Source organism: Canis aureus, chromosome 15 (genome assembly GCF_053574225.1).
Source record: "Canis aureus isolate CA01 chromosome 15, VMU_Caureus_v.1.0, whole genome shotgun sequence".
In the NCBI taxonomy this organism is placed as follows: domain Eukaryota; kingdom Metazoa; phylum Chordata; class Mammalia; order Carnivora; family Canidae; genus Canis; species Canis aureus.
In genome coordinates this window covers 40,429,595-40,447,444 of record NC_135625.1, presented here as the reverse complement: position 1 = coordinate 40,447,444, position 17,850 = coordinate 40,429,595, and the positions used below count along the sequence as shown (strand labels likewise).

General features: G+C 38.6%; 1 protein-coding gene across 12 annotated transcripts in view; it reads right to left on the bottom strand.

Annotated features, from left to right (window-relative positions):
* Positions 1-17,850, bottom strand: part of ADAM32 (ADAM metallopeptidase domain 32) — a 181,765-nt gene that overhangs the window by 102,028 nt on the left and 61,887 nt on the right. For all 12 annotated transcript variants that reach the window (XR_013352994.1, XR_013352993.1, XM_077849240.1 and 9 more), the window contains one exon: positions 15,866-16,002. Coding sequence is in view for 10 of the 12 variants with exons in the window: in XM_077849240.1 (XP_077705366.1) it covers positions 15,866-16,002 (137 nt within the window). In the remaining 2 variants the exon portion in view is untranslated. The remainder of the gene's footprint in view (positions 1-15,865; positions 16,003-17,850) is intronic.

Here is a 17,850-nt window from a genome sequence, read left to right as displayed (position 1 = left end):
TGAGTTTAATAATTTCTTTATAGATCTAGGATACTAGCCCTTTATCTGATATGTCATCTGCAAATATCTTTATCCATTCTGTAAGTTATCTTTTGGTTTTGTTGACTGTTTATTTTGCTGTGCAGAAGCTTTTTATCCTGATTAAGACCCAATAGTTCATTTTTGCTGTTCTTTCCCTTGCCTTCATGATGTATTTTGCATGAAGTTACTGTGGCCAAGTTCAAAAAGGTTGTTGCCTGTGTTCTCCTCTAGGATTTTGATGGATTCTTGTCTAACATTTAAATCTTTCATCATTTTGAGTTTATCTTTGTGTATGGTGTAAGAGAATGATCTAGTTTCATTCTTCTACATGTGGCTGTACAATTTTTCCAACACCATTTATTGAAGAGACTTTCTTTTTTCTAGTGGATAGTCTTTCCTGCTTTGTCAAATATTAGCTGACCATATAGTTGAGGGCTCATTTCTGGTTCTCTGTTCCATTGATCTATGTGTCTATTTTTGTGCCAGTACCACACTGTCTTGATGATTACTGCCTTGTAATACAGCTTGAAACCTGGCATTGTGATGCCCCTAGCATTGGTTTTCTATTTCAACACTCCTCTGGCTATTTGGGGTCTTTTCTGATTCCATACAAACCTTAAGATTATTTGTTCCAATTTTTTGAAGAAGGTCCATGGTATTTTGATAGGGCTTCCACTGAATGTGTAAATTGCCCTGGGTAGCATTGACATTTTCACAGTATTTATTCTTTCAATCCATAAGCAGGGAATGTTTTCCCATCTCTTTGTGTCTTCCTCAATTTCTTTCAGAAGTGTTCTGCAGTTTTTATTCCTAGGTATCTTATGCTTTTGGGTGCAATTGTAAATGGGATTGACTCCTTAATTTCTCTTTCTTCAGTCTCATTTTTAGTATGCAGAAATGCCACTGATTTCTGGGCATTGATTTTGTATCCTGCCACATTGCTGAATTGCTGTATGAGTTCTAGCAATCTTTAGGTAGAATATTTTGGATTTTCTATATACAGTATTACATCATCTGTGAAGAGGGAGGGTTTGACTTCTTCTTTGCCAATTTGAATGCCTTTTATTTCTTTTTGTTTTCTGATTGTTGAGGCTAGGACTTCTAGTACTATGTTGAATAGCAGTGGTGAGAGTGGACATACCTGTTTTGTTTCTGATCTTAGGGGAAAGGCTCTCAGTTTTTCCCCATTGAGAATGATATCTGCTGTGGGCTTTTCGTAAATGACTTTTAAGATATTGAGGAATGTTCCCGCTATCTCTACACTTTGAAGAGTTTTAATCAGGAATGGATGCTGTATTTTGTCAAATGCTTTCTCTGTATCTATTGAAAAGATCATATGGTTCTTGTTTTTTCTCTTGTTGATGTGATCTATCACATTGATTGTTTTATGAATGCTGAACTGCCCTTGCATCCCAGGAATAAACCCCACTTGGTCATGGTGAATAATCTTCTTAATGTACTGCTGGATCCTATTAGCTAGTATCTTGGTGAGAATTTTTGCATCTGTGTTCGTGAGGGATGTTGGTCTATAATTCTTTTCGGTGGGGTCTTTCTCTGGTTTTGGAATCAAGGTAATGCTGGCTTCATAAAATGAATGTGGAAGTATTCTCTCCCTTTCTATCCTTTGAAACAGTTTTAGTAGAATAGGTATTATGTCTTCTTAAATGTATGACAGAATTCCACTGGGAAGACATCTGGCCCTGGACTTTTGTGTCTTGGGAGGTTTTTGATGACTGCTTCAATTTCCTCCCTGGCTATTGGCCTGTTCAGGTTTTCTATTTCTTCCTGTTCAAGTTTTGGTAATTTGTGGTTTCACAGAAATGCATCCATATCTTCTAGATTGCTTAATTTGCTGGCATATAGCTGCTCATTACACATTTTTACAATTGTATTTCCTTGGTATTGGTTGTGATCTCTCCTCTTTCATTCATGATTTTATTAATTTGAGTCTTAATAAGGCTGGCTAGGGGTTTATCTATCTCATTATTCTTTCAAAGAACCAACTCCTGTTTTTGTTGATCTGTTCTGCAGTTCTTCTAGTCTTTATTTCATTGAGTTCTGATCAAATCATTATCTCTCTTCTTCTGCTTGGTGGAGGTTTTAGTTGCTGTTCTTTCTCCAGTTCCTTTAGGTGCAAGGTTAGCTTGTGTATTTGAGTTTTTTCCAATATTTTGAGACATGCTTGTATTGCAATGTATTTCCCTCTTACGACTGCTTTTGCTGTATCCCAGAGATTCTGAATGCTTGTATCTTCATTTTATTATTCAATTATTCAAGTTTCCATGAATCTTTTTAATTCTTCTCTAATTTCCTGGCTGACTCATTCATCTTTTAATAGGATGCTCTTTAACTTCCATGTGTTTGAGTTTCTTCCAAATTTCTTCTTGTGATTGAGTTCTAGTTTCAAAGCATTTGGTCTGAAAATATGCAGGGGACAATTCCAATCTTTTGCTATCAGTTGAGACCAGCATGTGGTCTATTCTGGAGAAAGTTCCATGTGCCTTGAGAAGAATGTGTATTCAATTGCATTCAGATGGAAAGTTCTGTATATATCTGTGAAATCTATGTGGTCCAGTGGATCACTTAAGGCCTTTGTTTCTTTGGTGATGTTCTGCTTAGAAGACCTGTCATTTGCTGAAAGTGCCATGTTGATGTTTCCCACTATTATTATATTATTATCCAAGTCTCTCTCTACTTTGGTTATTAATTGATTGATATACTTGGCAGCTCCCACATTAGGGGCATAAATATTCACGACTGTTAGGTCTTCTTGTTGGATGAACCCTTTAAGTATGATATAGTGTCCCTCTTCATCTCTTACTACAGTTTTGGGATAAACTTTAATTTATCTGATTTGAGGATTGCTACCCCAGCCTTCTTTTGAGGTCCATTTGAATGGTGGATGGTTCTCCACCCCTTCATTTTCAGGCTGGAGGTGTCCTTAGGTCTAAAATGAGTCTCTTATAGACAGCATATAGATGGGTCTTGCTCGTTTATCCAGTCTGATACTCTGGGGCTTTTGATGAGATCATTTGGCCTATTCATGTTCAGAGCAACTATTGAAAGATATGAATTTTGTGTCACTGTATTACCAATTCATTCCGTTTTGTGGATTGTTTCTTTGCACTCCCTCTTTCTTTTATAGAGTGCCCCTTAATCTTTCTTGAAGAGCCAGTTTGGTGGTCACATATTCTTTCAGTTTCTGCCTGTCCTGGAAGCTCTTTATCTCTCCTTTGTTCTGAATGACAGCCTTGGTGGATAAAGTATTCTTGGCTGCAGTTTCTTTTCATTTAGTACCCTGTATATATCATGCCATTCCTTCTGGCCTACCATGTCTCTGTGGAGAGGTCTGCTGTTAATCTGATATTTCTCCCCATATATGTTAATAATCTCTTGTCTCATGCTGCTTTAAGAATTTTCTCTTTATCTTTGAAATTTGCAAGTTTCACTACTACATGTCAAGGTGTTGAACAGTTTTTATTGATTTTCTGGGGGGGGGGGGTCCTATCTTTTGGATCTGAATGCCTGTTTCCTTCCCCAGATTTGGGAAGTTCTCAGCTATGATTTGCTCAATTATACTTTGTGGTTCTCTCTCTCTCTCTCTCTCTCTCTCAGCTTCTTCTGGAATCCCAATCATATATTCTTCCTTCTCAAGCTATCATTTATTTTCCTAAGCCTTTCCTCATGGGCTCTTAATTGTGTTTCTCTTTTTTCCTGTTTCCTTCTGTACTATCAACATGTCTTCTATGTCACTCTCCCACTTCATTAACCCTAGCAGTTAGAACATCCAGATTGGATTGCATCTCATTTAATCTATTTTTAATTTCGGTCTGATTAATCTCAATTCTGCAGTAACAAAGTGTTTAGAGTCTTTTATGCTTTTTTCCAGAGCCACCAGTAGCTTTATAATTGTACATCTGAATTTAATTTCTGACATTGTATTTAAATCCAAATTCTGACATTGTATTTATATCCAAATTCTATAACTCTGTCAGAGACCAGAAAATAAAAGAAAAAGAATAGAACAAAATAAAACAAAAGGACCACTAAAGTGAAAAACAAATTTTGAAACAAAGTAGTGAAAATAAAAATGTGAGAAACCAAAAATAAAGAAAAGAGCAAAAAGTAAGAGGAAAGAGAGAAAAAAATAAAGCGGGAGGGATGGTGGTGGTGAGGAAGTGGTAGTGGAGAGAGAATGTGGTCTAAATGAGGTGTCCTAGAGGGTGATCCTCTTGGTTCTGAGTATATTTTGTTCTGTATGTTAAAAGATGCTCAATCCCAAATTGATATAAACCAGCAATACTTATAGAAAGCCCCAACATTGACTACCAAAACATGTAAACAAGATAAAAGAGGGGGGGCAGAATGGGAAGAGAGACTGTAATCTCACAGAATAAACCAACATGGTGTTCCACTTTGTTCTGGGTGTATGTTGGTCATGTTTTAGAAGGTACTAACTTCCACCATTGTAATACAAAATGAGGCAGAAAAAAACAAAAACCCATGTCTCATATATCTACCAAAATTAAACTGAATATGTTGAAAGGAATCCAGAAGTGAAAAGTATACCTAAGACATGTAATTGTACAAATATGAAAGTCAAAAAGGAAAAAAACCTTAAAAAATGAAGAGCTGGTAAAATATATTGTAGTTAAGGTGAGAAGAGAAAAAATATTGGAAATTTTTAGTCTGATAAAAAAAAAACAAGTCGTAATGGAAAAAGAAAAAAAAAAGGATGCTCTAGTTCTATATACTAATTTCCCTCAGTCCTGGAGTTTCCAGCGCTGCCTGGTCAATAAACTTGTTCTTCCCCTGTTCTTCCAGCTGGTCTTCTGGGGGAGGGGCCTGCTGTCCTGATTCTCAGTTGTCTGTGCCTGGGTGGGGATGCCCTGCCCCTTGACAGGTACCAGGCTTCATATGAGCTGTTCATCCCATGAGCCCTTTGTTCCCTAAATGCCCCACCTCACCCAGTCACAAGGTGAAACAAAGAGGAAAAACAAATCTGGCAGCGGCCAGATCTCCAGCTCTAGAGTCGAGGTCCCCGTGAGTTAACTAACCGCAGCTCCCAGTTCACACTGACCTAGATGCTTCCAGGGGCAGGTGCTGGTGCACTGATCTGCACAGCTTACGGGGGCGCACCCAGCAGCAGGAGAGTTCTCACTTTCCTGTGCCCTCCCCACTTCCACCTGTCCCAGGGGCAATGCAGGATTGCCAGATGTGCTCCATCTCTTTACCAATACTGGACCTCAGTTTGTGGTTAGCTTCCCCTTGGGGCCCCTCCTCTTATACTGACTCTGGGAATCTTGAGGCTTCACTGCCCCTCCTCTGTTACTGCCCGATTTCCCTGCTAAGCACTTTTCTGTCAGGGAAAGCTCCAGTGCAGATTTTTAAAGCTCCCATTTCTCCAGGGCTGAGTTTTCCTGCCCCACAGGCTTTCCCAGCTCTGCTTTAGCCCAGCTAGTCACGTTTCCCCTCCTCCACTTTATTCTTTTTTTCTTTTTCTGCCTTCCTACCTTGTTAGAAGTGAAAACTTTTCTCTCTGTAGCATTCCAGCTGTTTTCTCTTTAAATCTCAGGTCAAATTTGTAGGTGTTCAGGATGTTTCGAAAATTATCTAGGTAAGTTAGTGGAATCAGGTGAGTTGAAGACTCCTACCCTTCTGCTATCTTGTCCCTCCCTCCCTATATATGATATACTTATTATCATTAGTAGTGGATTCTGGGTGACCTACATGAAATATTTCATAGCATATTTGAAAATAATTGGCCAAATGGACAATAGTCACAGTTTTTTTTTTTCTTTTTTTTGTCCCGCGCGGCCGCGCCCTTTCGGAGGAGGGTGAACAGCCAGTGTGGGTCCCAGGCTCAAGGCATAGGAGTCCTCCCCTCTGGGACTGAGCCTGTTAGAGAACCTAGAGTGGAAGAAGGCGGTGACCGCTCGCCTTTGGGGATTATGGGGGTGCGCCTGGGGCTTGGGGCGCACTGTTCTGGGGAAAACGGAAAACTTCAGCGCTGTCCCTAGGCAGAGATCGCTTTGGAGAGCCTGGGATCAGTAGAAGTGTCGGCGCCACGGGGTGGAACCTGGGCCCCCCACCCCATTTGAATTCTCAAATTCTTCATATATCTATATACATTGTATATTTGATTTAATAAACATTATAACATATACTTTATTATATATTTAACTTAATAAAACTATATCTTATGTGTGTAAAAACATGTATATACATATAAAATATTGTTTTATATATACATTTAGATCTAATTTGTAATGAAATATGTATTTATATAAATATGTATGTTAGAGTTTGAGCTGTATGAAAAGAGCATATTTTCAAAAATTAATGCCTAATTTTCACTTTTAACTTTTCATTTTTCTTCAATTATGAATAGGTCACACTTAACACAGTCTTTTTGATGTGGGAAACAAAAGCAAAAGAAACTTAAATTAAAATCTTACAGCTTGCAGCCCACTAATAGATCCCTGAAACATGCAGAGCATGATCTTCTTCAAGGAACTTGTGGCTACCTTATTACCTTTATGTTCAAAAGCAACCTTATCTCCAGATCCCTTGGAGACTTGCTCTATCCCTCACCCTCACTAATTAAAAAGTTTACAATCCGTCACTCCTCACAATCCCAATATAGCTATTTCTGCCCACAGGTCCTGTCCCATGAATAGGGAAGGGGTTTGGAAATAGATAGGAGGCCTCTGACTCCCCTTCCCAGGCTCTGGGATTATTCCTGGCAGGTGGTGATGCTGACACAGAGCTGCACAAGAGATAAGGTGACAAACCAAGATTGCACAAGGATCTCAAGGCCAAAAGCTCCCCAGTCAGTTCTCAATAAAAGACCCACTAAAAGTCCTCAATGGCAACCCATTCAGGATCCTTCTGAGTCTAGAGAGCTTTTTCTTTCCTTTCTGTTCTCTTAATAAACTTTCAGTTCACTTCACCCTTTTGTGTCTGCAAGATTCATTCTTCAACTCCGTGAGATAAGAACCCTGCAATCGTGTGACATCTTCGCACAAATAGAAAAATGTAGAACACTACATTAAGTTAAGATGGCAGAGGAGTAGGGGGCCCTAAGCTTGCCTCATCCCTCAAACACAGCTAAATTATCAAATTCAGAACACCAAGAAATAAATCTGAGGTCTGACAGAACAAAACTGCAAGTCTACAAGTAGAAAAGCAACCACCTCTGGAAGATAGGAGGTACAGAGAGTTGATGTGGGGGGAGATAATAATTGTGTGTACTGCAGAAGGGAGAGAGTCCTGCTTGCAGGAACTACTACAAAAAATTATAAGCAGTGAAGCACAAAATCTGAAATTTGAGATGTTTACCATTTCCAAGGTTGTGCCTGGCTTAAAGGTGCTTAGACGGAGAAGTAGGGCAGAAACCCAGGAGTGGACAGCATGGTCTGAGGATTCATTCCCTGGGTTATAAGAACAGGTGGCACGGGAGTCCTACACTGTTTTCAGGCATAGGAGCAGGGTCTCTGGCAGAGGGCAGCAAGCCTAAGTGCCCACTCTCTGCTCCAAGTTGCCATAAACTCTGAACTGCTGCAGCAAGCATGCCTCCCCAGAGGATGAGTGCAGGTCCACACCAGAGGAGTCCCTAAAATTTGGAGCTTTGAAACCCAGTCACACACCAGAGATAAAATAGCTCAGACACAGGCAGGGTGAAGGCAGGGATCTGAGGGAAGCCAAGCACACAAGGCTGATTGTTCTTCTGTGAGGGCTTCCTAAAGAGTAGGGAGCATGAAATCTCAGCACTGGGGCTAGAGACTGGGGCAGGGGCAGCCATTTTCATTCTGCCCATGAGCTCTGAAAGCCTTCAGAGAGCAAAACAGAGCCACCTAGTGGAGGCCAGAGCTATACACACACACACACACACACACACACACACACACACACACACACACACTCTGGAGAGGCATTCCCACTAGGGCAAGTCCACCTGAGAACCACGGCAATAGGCTCCTCCCCAGAAAACCAGCACACTTTGCAATCACCAAGTCTACTGATCATAGAGTGCTACAGAGCTTCAGCTCTAAGGGAAATAGGATCTAGCTTCCTTTTTATTTTTATTTTTTATTATTTTTTTCATTTTTAATTCCTCTTTTATTTTTTATTGTTTTTAAATTCTTTCATATGTATTTTGTATTTTTATATTTTTTGTTTATTTATTTATTTTTGATCAAGCTTTTTCTAACAAGTAGACCAAACCATACCTAAGAAATAATTTTTTGTGTTGTTTTGGGTTTTTTTTTCTTTTCCTACTTTTCTCTTCTGGACAAAATGACAAAATTCACCCCAAAAGAAAGAACAGGAAGTAGAACTTATGGTCAGATATTTTAATCCAGATATAAATAAGATTTCTGAACTAGAGAGTATCAGGATATATTCAATGTGTTGATTGGGAAACATGTGCAGCCAAGAATACTTTATCCAGCAAGGTTGTCATTAGAATAAAAGGAGGGATATAGAGTTTCCCAGACAAACAAAAACTAAAGGAGTTCATGACCACTAAACCATCCCTGTAAGAAATATGACAGGGGACACTTTGAATGACCGTAAGCAACAAAGACTAGAAAGGACCAGAGAACATCACCAGAAACACCAACTCTATAGGTAACACAATGGCACTAAACTCACATCTTTCAATAATCACTCTGAATGCAAATGGACTAAATGCTCAAGTCAAAAGACTTGATTAAAAGAATGGATTAAAACACACACACACACACACACACAAAGCAAACAAAAACAAAAAAACCCCAAAGATCCAACTATATGCTCCCTACAAGAGACTCGTTTTAGACCTAAAGACACCAGCAGATTGAAAATGGGAGATGGAGAACCATCCATCATGCAAAGGACATCAAAAGAAAGCCAGGAGGAGTTAAGGCGGTAGAGAAATAGGGGGACGCTGGACTTTGCTTGTTCCTCAAACAGAGCTGTATGAGGTCAGATCACTTAGAACACCCAGAAAATTGATCTGAGGATTGGAAAAAGGATCTCAACAGCTGGAAGGAGACAGCTGTCAGCTGTGAGGTGCATGGAAGTGAATTGGGGGAGAGAAAAATTGCCTTGCCACAAAGGCAAGGGAACCCTTTTCAAGCAAGAGAGAGAGAAGGAGTTAAGAGAGTGTGGCCTTGGGTTTCACACAAGAAGAAAACTTCACAGACCACAGGCTAGGGGGCCAGGGGAACAGAGGGTAGTAGAGTTTTTGCAAACAGTATGTGGAGCTCAGTCTCTCTGGTTTTGAAAGTGTATGACTTTTGCCAGAGCAGAACTATGGCATATGCTTCAGGGGGAGAAGGAGGGTGCTGGCCAGAGAGTACACAAAGTGGTTTAGGGGTTTCCTAGGTCGCTTTGGGAGAGATTGTTCCCCTTTCTGGAGCACATTTGGAAAAGGGTATATTGCCTGTCCCACAGATGCCAGCAAACAGCCTTTCATCTGCAGGGGACAAAGGCACATGCAGAGGGTAGATAACCTGGTCTCTGCTTTTCCTGGTGCCACACCATAAATTCTGTGCACCGTGCAAATGTGGGACTGTTTTTTCAGGGAAAAAAGGCACTAATCAGAGTACAGTGAGGCTCTAATTTGAAGAAAGGAGCAGATCCGTGTAATGCTGGCTCCTTTAAGATTTGGAGTTTTGAATCCCAGCTGAATGCCAAAAATAAAACACAGGAAAGTTGTTTTGCCAGGTGGACTAATGACCCTCGCTTTTCTGTGAGGGTTTCCTGAATAATGGGATGTGTGAAATATCATTTCCGGGTATGAGAAAGTAGGGTAGCACCATTTCACCTTCCCCACCAACACAGTTGCACTTCAGAGAACAATTCAGCAGCCCCCCGTGGAAGTAGAAGCCACTTACAGCAAAACCTGCCCCCCCTGTGCTTGGCAAATACATTTTCACTGGGACAGGACTGACTGAGCCAGCACAGCAGGCCTCTGCCCCAGAAGAGCAACACAGACAGGACACCACATGGACCAATTCTACTGATCCTACAGTGCTTCAAAGCATCCCCTTCAATTCTGGCTGAAATAGGACCAGGCTGTGGGTTTGGTTTTATTTTTCCTTTTTCTTATTCCTCCCCCCCACCCCCTTCTTTCTTTTCTTTCTTTGGAATCAGGCTCATAGTTCTTTGTTTGTGACCACTAAACCAGCTCTCCAAAAAATATTACAGGAGACCCTTTGAACAGGAAAAAGAGACCAAAAGTAACAAAGTCTAGAAGGAACAGAGAAAATAGAAAGGAATAGTGACTTTACAGGTAATATAATACCACTAAATCCACATCTTTCAATAATTACTCTGAATGTAAATGGACTAAATGTTCCAAATAAAACACATAAGGTATCAGAATGGATTTAAAAAAAAAAAAAAAACCCATTGATAACCTGCTTACAAGAGACTTTTTTTTTTTTTTTTTTGGATTCCTAGTGTCAACTGTTTGCTCAGGGCTGAGTGTCTCGTCGCCCTAAAACACCAACAGCACTGCACTCTTGGCTAGCCAACGTCCTCCCCTTAGGGGACCCCTCCAGGGAGTCCCCTGGGGCCTGCGTTCTCAGTTCTCCACCTGAGCTGCAGCCCATTCCTGCCAAAGCCCTCCGCAGGGGACCCCCCTCCACGCTTCCTGCTTTAGCACCAGGCTCCGAGAACTCTGCATAGACAAGCAAAGGGAGAGGTCACGTGTATCCTGAAGCGGGTGGAGGCAGCATCGGCAATTGAAGGAAACCTCGTGGAACACGAAGAGACTCATTTTAGACCTCAAAACACCTCCAGATTGAAAATGAGGAGGTGGGAAACCATTTATCATGCTAATGGACATCGAAGAAAGCTAGAATACCCATATTTTTATCAGACAAACTAGATTTTAAACCACAGACTGTAATAAGAGATGAAGAAGGGCACTATATAATAATAAAGGGGTTATCCAACAAGAAGATCTAACAATTGTAAATATTTATGCCTCCAACTTGGGAGCAGCCAAATATATAATTCAATTAATAACAAACTTAAAGAAACTCACTGATAATAATACAATATGACTGGGGGACTTTAACACCCCACTCACAGCAATGCACAGATAATTTAAAGATCAAGATCTAAGGGAAGAATTGAAAACAAGGTCTTTAAATGACTCACTGAACCAGATGAACTTAACAGATTTTTTCAGAGAACTTCATCCTAAAGCAGCAGAATACATATTCTTTTCGAGTGCACATGGAATATTCTCTAGAATGGATCACATCCTGGGCCACAAGTCAGGCCTCAACCAGTACAAAAAGACTGAAATCATACCATGCACATTTTCAGACCACAAAGCTATGAAATCTGAAGTCAACTACAAGAAAAAATTTGGAAGGACCACAAGTACATGGAGGTTAAAGAAAATCCTACTAAAGAATGAATGGGTCTATCAGGAAATTAAAGAAGTATTTAAAAAATACATGGAAACAAATTAAAATAAAAACATGAGAGTCTAAAGCCTCTGGGATGTAACAAAGTGGTCCTAAGGAGGAATATATAACACTATAGGCCATCCTCAAGAAGCAACAAGAAAAGGCTCAAATACACAACCTAACTTTTCACCTACAGGACTTAGAAAAGAATCAGAAAATGAAGCCTCAATTCAGCAGGAGAGGGGAAATAATAAAGATTAGAGCAGAAATAAATGATATAGGGAAAAAAAAAAACAGAACAGAGCAATGAAACCAGGAGCTGGTTCTCTGAAAGAATTAACAAGCTCAATAAACCCCAGCCAGGCTTATCAAAAAGAAAAGAGAAAGGACCTAAGTAAATAAAATCATAAATGAAAGAGGAAAGATCACAATCAACACCACAGAAATAAAAAGGATTATAAGAGAATATTATCAGCAATTATATGCCAACAAAACAGGCAATCAGGAAGAAATGGATAAATTCCTAGAAACATATCAACTATCAAAACTGAAACAAGAAGAAATAGAAAACCTGAACAGACTCATGACCAGCAAGGAAATTGAATCAATAATCAAAAATCTACCAACAAACAGGAGTCCAGGGCCAGATGGCTTCCCAGGGGAATTCTACCAAACATTTAAAGAAGAATTAATACCTATTCTTCTGAAACTGTTCACCAAAAAAAGAGACGGAAGGAAAACTTCAAAACTTATCCTATGAGGCCAGTATTACCTTGATACCAAAACCAGAGAAAAACACTACTAAAAAGGAGAATTACAGATGAATGTCCCTAATATTTAACAAGGATGCAAAAATTCTCAATAAAATACTAGCAAATCAAATTCCACAGTACATTAAAAAGATTATTCACCACAACTACATGAGATTTTTTCATGGGCTTCAAGGGTGGCTCATCATTCACAAATCAATCAATGTTAATACACCACATTAATAAAAGAAAGAGTAAGAACCATATGATCCTCTTAATAGATGCAGAAAAAGCATTTGACAAAATACAGCATTGTTTCTTAATAAAAACCCTCAACAAAGTAGAGATCAAAGAAACATACCTTAACATTATTAAAGCCATGTACAAAAACCCACAGCTAATATCATCCTCAATGGGTAAAACTAAGAGCATTTCCCCTAAGGTCAATAACAACAGAGGGTTGTCCACTCTCACCACCATTGTTCAACAAAGTACTAGAAGTCCTAGCCTCAGCAATCAAACAAAAAGAAATAAAGGCATCCAAATCAACAAACAAGTAGAAAACTTTTACTCTATGCATACAACGATACTCTACGTAGAAAATCCAAAAGACTCCAACAAAAAATTGTTAGACCTGATACAGGAATTCAGCAAAGTCACAGGATATAAAGTCAATACACAGAAGTCTGCTCCACTTCTATATACCAATAATGAAGCAGCAGAAAGAGAAATCAAGGAATCAATCCCATTCACAATTGCACCAAAAACCATAAGATACTTAAGAATAAATCTAACCAAAGAGGTAAAAGATTCATTCTCTGAAAACTATAGAACACTTATGAAAGAAATTAAAGCAGACACAAAGAAATGGAAAAACATTCCATGATCAGGGATTGGAAGAACAAATTTTGTTAAAATGTTTATGCTACCCAAAGCAATCGACACATTCAATGCAATCCCTATCAAAATAACACTAGCATTTTTCACAGAAATAGAACAAAAATTCTAAAATTTCTACAAAACCAGAAAAGATCCTGAATAGCCAAAGTAATGTTGAAAAAGAAAATAAAAACTAGAGGCATCACAATTTTGGGCACTAAGCAGTATTACAATGCTGTGATCATCAAGACAGTATGGTACTGGCACAAAAACAGACACATGATGAATGGAACAGAATAGAGAACCCAAAAATGGACTCAAAACTATATGGTCAACTAATCTTTGACAAAAAGGAAAGAATATCCAATGGAAAAAAATGACAGCCTCTTCAACAAATGCTGTTGGGATACCTGGACAGCCACATGCAGATGAATGAAACTGGACCACTTTCTTATGGCATACACAAAAATAAATTCAAAATAAATGAAAGCCCATAATAGGCAACAGGAAACCAGGATAACCCTAGAGGAGAACACAGGCAGAAATGTCTTTGACTTTAGCTATAGCAACTTCTTTCTAGACACATCACCATAGGCAAGGAAATAAAAGCAAAAATGAACTATTGAGACTTCAACAAGGTAAAAAGCTTCTACACTGCAAAGGAGACATCAATAAAATTAAAAGGCAGCATGTAGAATGGGAGAAGATATTTGCAAATGACATATCTGATGAAGGGTTAGTATCCAAAATCTATAAAGAACTTACCAAACTCAACACTCAAGAAACAACACAATTAAGAAATGGGCAGAAGACATCAACAGACATTTCTCCAAAAAAGACCTACAGATGGCTAACAAATAAAAAAAAAACAATGCTCAACGCCACTCATCCTCGTGGAAATATAAATCAAAACCATGATGAGATACCATCTCACACCTGTCAGTATGGCTAAAATTAATAACACAAGAAACAACAGATGTTGGTGAGGATGTGAAGAAAGGGGAACCCTCTTACACTGTTGGTGGGAATGCAAACTGGTACAGCTGCAGCCACTCTGGAAAACAGTACAGAGACTCCTCAAAATGTTAAAAATAGAGCTCCCCTATGATCCAAAAATTGTACTTCTAGGTATTTATCCAAAGGATATAAAAATAGTGATTCAAAGGGATACTCACCTTGATGTTTACAGCAACATGACATTATTTACAATAGCCAAACTAGGGGCACCTGGATAGCTTAATCCTTAATCAGTTATGTGTCTTGCCTTCTGCTCAGGTCGATTTCAGGGTTCTGGGATTGAGCCTACATCAGGCTCCTTGCACAGCAGGGAATCTGATTTTCTCTCTCCCTCCAACACCTCCTCCTGCTCATGCCTCTCTCTCTCTCTCTCTCTCTCAAATGAATAAACTTTAAAAATCTTTAAAAAAAAAATAGCCAAACTATGGAGAGAGCCCAAATGTCCATCAACCAATGAATAGATAAGATGTGGTATACATCTATATGCAATGGAATATATATATATACAATATATATATATATATGCAATGGAATATTACTCAGCTATCGAAAATAATGCAATGGAATATATATATGCAATGGAATATATATATATGCAATATATATATGCAAAAAATATATATATGCAATGAAATGTTACTCAGCTATCGAAAATAATGCAATCTAGCCATTTCCAATGACACAGATGGAGCTGGAGTACTTTATGCTAAGTGAAATAAGTCAGTCAGAGAAAGACAAACACCCTATGATCTCACTCATATGTTGAATTTAGCAAAAAAGACAGATGAACATATGGGAAAGGGGAAAAGAAAAAAGGAGAGAGGGAAAGAAGCTATAAGAGACTCTTAACAATGAAGACAAATTAAGGGGTGATGGAGGGAGGTAGCTGGGGAATGGGTTAGATGGGTGATGGGTATTAAGGAGGGCACTTGTTATGATGAGCACAGGGTGTTGTATATACATGATGTATCACTGATCTCTACTCCAGAAATCAATATTGCAGTGTATGTTAACTACCTAAAAAAATTTTTTAAATGGAACAAAAAAATCATTCAAAATATTAAAAACAATTTTTTTGTAATGAAGTTCAACAAATTTCTGATATTCCCTGTAATAGATACATTTCTTGCCTTTAAAAAAGTAGTCTATGTGTCTGATATAGCTATTGCTACTCTGGATTCTTTTTGCTTCCATTTGCATATAATATCTTTCTCCAAACTTTCACTTTCATTTTGTGTGTGTTTTTCTGTCTGAAGTGAGCTTGTTACAGGCAGCATATAGATGGGTCTTATTCTTTTATCCATTCTTCCACCTTATCTGACATATTTTTAACAATCCTCACTATGAGATTTCATAAAATACACTGTATCATTCCCTTGCTAATATATCTTTGAAAGTGGATCTGTTATCCTTGACTGTTCTTTTTTTTTAAAAAAGTTTTTATTTATTAATTCATGAGAGACACAGAGAGAGAGGCAGAGACTTAGGCAGAAGGAAGAGTAGGCTCCCCGGAAGGAGCCCAAACCAAGACTCAATCCCAGACCCCAGGATCATGCCCTGAGCCGAAGGCAGATACCCAACCACTGAATGCACCTAGGTATTCTTCCTCCACTGTTCTTAATGATATACCTCCTTCAACTCTCTTAGACTTAAAATTTCATGTTTATATTTTGTAAGTACTTAGTCCACTTATGGGTAATTGATGTTATAAGTAAACACTGTTTTGCACTTCAAATATTTAAAACAAAATAAACATAACCAATAAATTCTACTTTTAAATAAACTTACATAGCTTCTGGATTCATTATACAGATGGCTCCTGAACAGTGACATTTCTTTGTGTCATCATATGATATTCCCAGGCTGAGCCCAAGCAACTGCGTGACAATAATGGAAAATGCCTCCAAAGTTATCTCCTTGGGGTACTACATTAACAAAAACAAGAATTCAGATGAAAGACAAGTCATTTAAAGGTAATAAAAAGTAATAATTTTCTAATTTTGAATACATTTATTATTTTACCAAATACTTAAGAATAGAAAATACAGTTCCTTGGACAAAAAAGATGCTGAAGTTCTTATGAAATTTTATTGAGATATAAGCAAAGTGAGTCTGTGCCAAGCTTTATCATGATTTAACAATGGAATATCTAATATAATTCTTAAGTAGCTACCAAAACTATATAAAAGAGCTGTTTCTCATTATATTTTTTGGCTATATGGACCATGATCTTCACCTAATTTCTTATGATAGCTCTTGTATTCATTTAGAATAGTTCGTAGGATATTCTGCTTGCCAGCACACAAAGTGGCCATGTAACCAAATTACTCATTTTAAAAGTGCAATCAGCTTCCTATCAGGATTCTCCATGACTCAGTAACTCATATTAGGAGAAACAACAGAAAGACTCTCAAGATAGCATTCTTGTATTATGCTGCTCACATATTTTAACAAATGCAGAGATAACATCCTTGCCAAGGAGAAATGTGACACTGGTAATTCATAATATGCAATAACATCATGATTTTTCCAGTTACCATAAAATCTGGCATAGAGTAAGGTACGGGTGAGGACAGATTGTAAGGAAGATCAAGGCACTTCACTGCTATAATGACATGCTCTAATAAAAATTTGGGGTTCAACTGGATTTTTATGGCAGAACTAGAGGATATACTTTATGAGAAATATAAAGAGAAAGCTGTGAATGAGCAACTGAGAATGCAAATAGGCAGTCAATAAGCCTCTGCAGCAGCACTGTAGTAATTCCTCATCTCCTATAGTGGTTAGATTGACATGGCTGAGGACCATGCACAAAGCATAAGGACTGCAGGACTGCAGAACTTAATTTTTAATTCTCTCTCTTAACAACTTAATTCTCAAATCTACCAGATTTAATAGGGAAGGCGTTAGAATCTGAAATTTGGGAAGGGAAAACTTGGAGTGATATACCTGGATTTCCCTTTCAGCATAAGAATCCTCCCTATAAATAATATGAAGAGAGCCCCCACATTAAAAAAAAAGTTAACAAAAATAAATAAAAAATAAAGTTTTGATAACAATACCTAGGTCATTTATGTCACTAACCCTTATGGCCTCCAGGTCCATATTAAGAATTACAACAGTAGTGATGTTAACAAGATGGCATCATAGGTCATTCCCAATTTCCCTCCCCCTCACAACAAGAACAAACAACTTTTCTTGGACAAGAAACTACCGTGAAGATCTTAGAATAAGGAGGTGAGCTTAAAGCACTCTCTGCACTACAGAAAACAAAACAGACCACATCAGAAGGGTAAGAGGGGTAGGGTAGGGTAGCTACACACTGACTACATTGTCCTTCCCCAATGCTGATATAGTGCCGTATTAGGAAATCTTTCCAGAGTCTACAGTGCCTCGAGTGGGAAATGAAGATTCCAGGGTGGACATCCAGCTCCCAGAGCATTTTAGGTGACTTCTTGGGAATCCTCAGTCTGGTATGCCCTCACAAGGAGCACAGAGGATGTTACATGGCTTGACCATGAGAAATCTGTGATGGAGAAAGGTGGAAAGGCTTGCAACAACCAGCACTTAAATCTTGGCAGACCAAGTTCCTACCTGCAGCACCCAAAAAGTAGTCCCAACCAGCAGTTTTGCCCATTGAAGAGCTAAGAAAGTGATGTACTCTGCCCAGGGAACCCAATGAACAACAGGTCTTCCTAATTCAGGTCATGAAAGACAGATTCAGACATCAGATTCAGACACTGATTCGCACATCAAAGACCACTGAAGCCTAG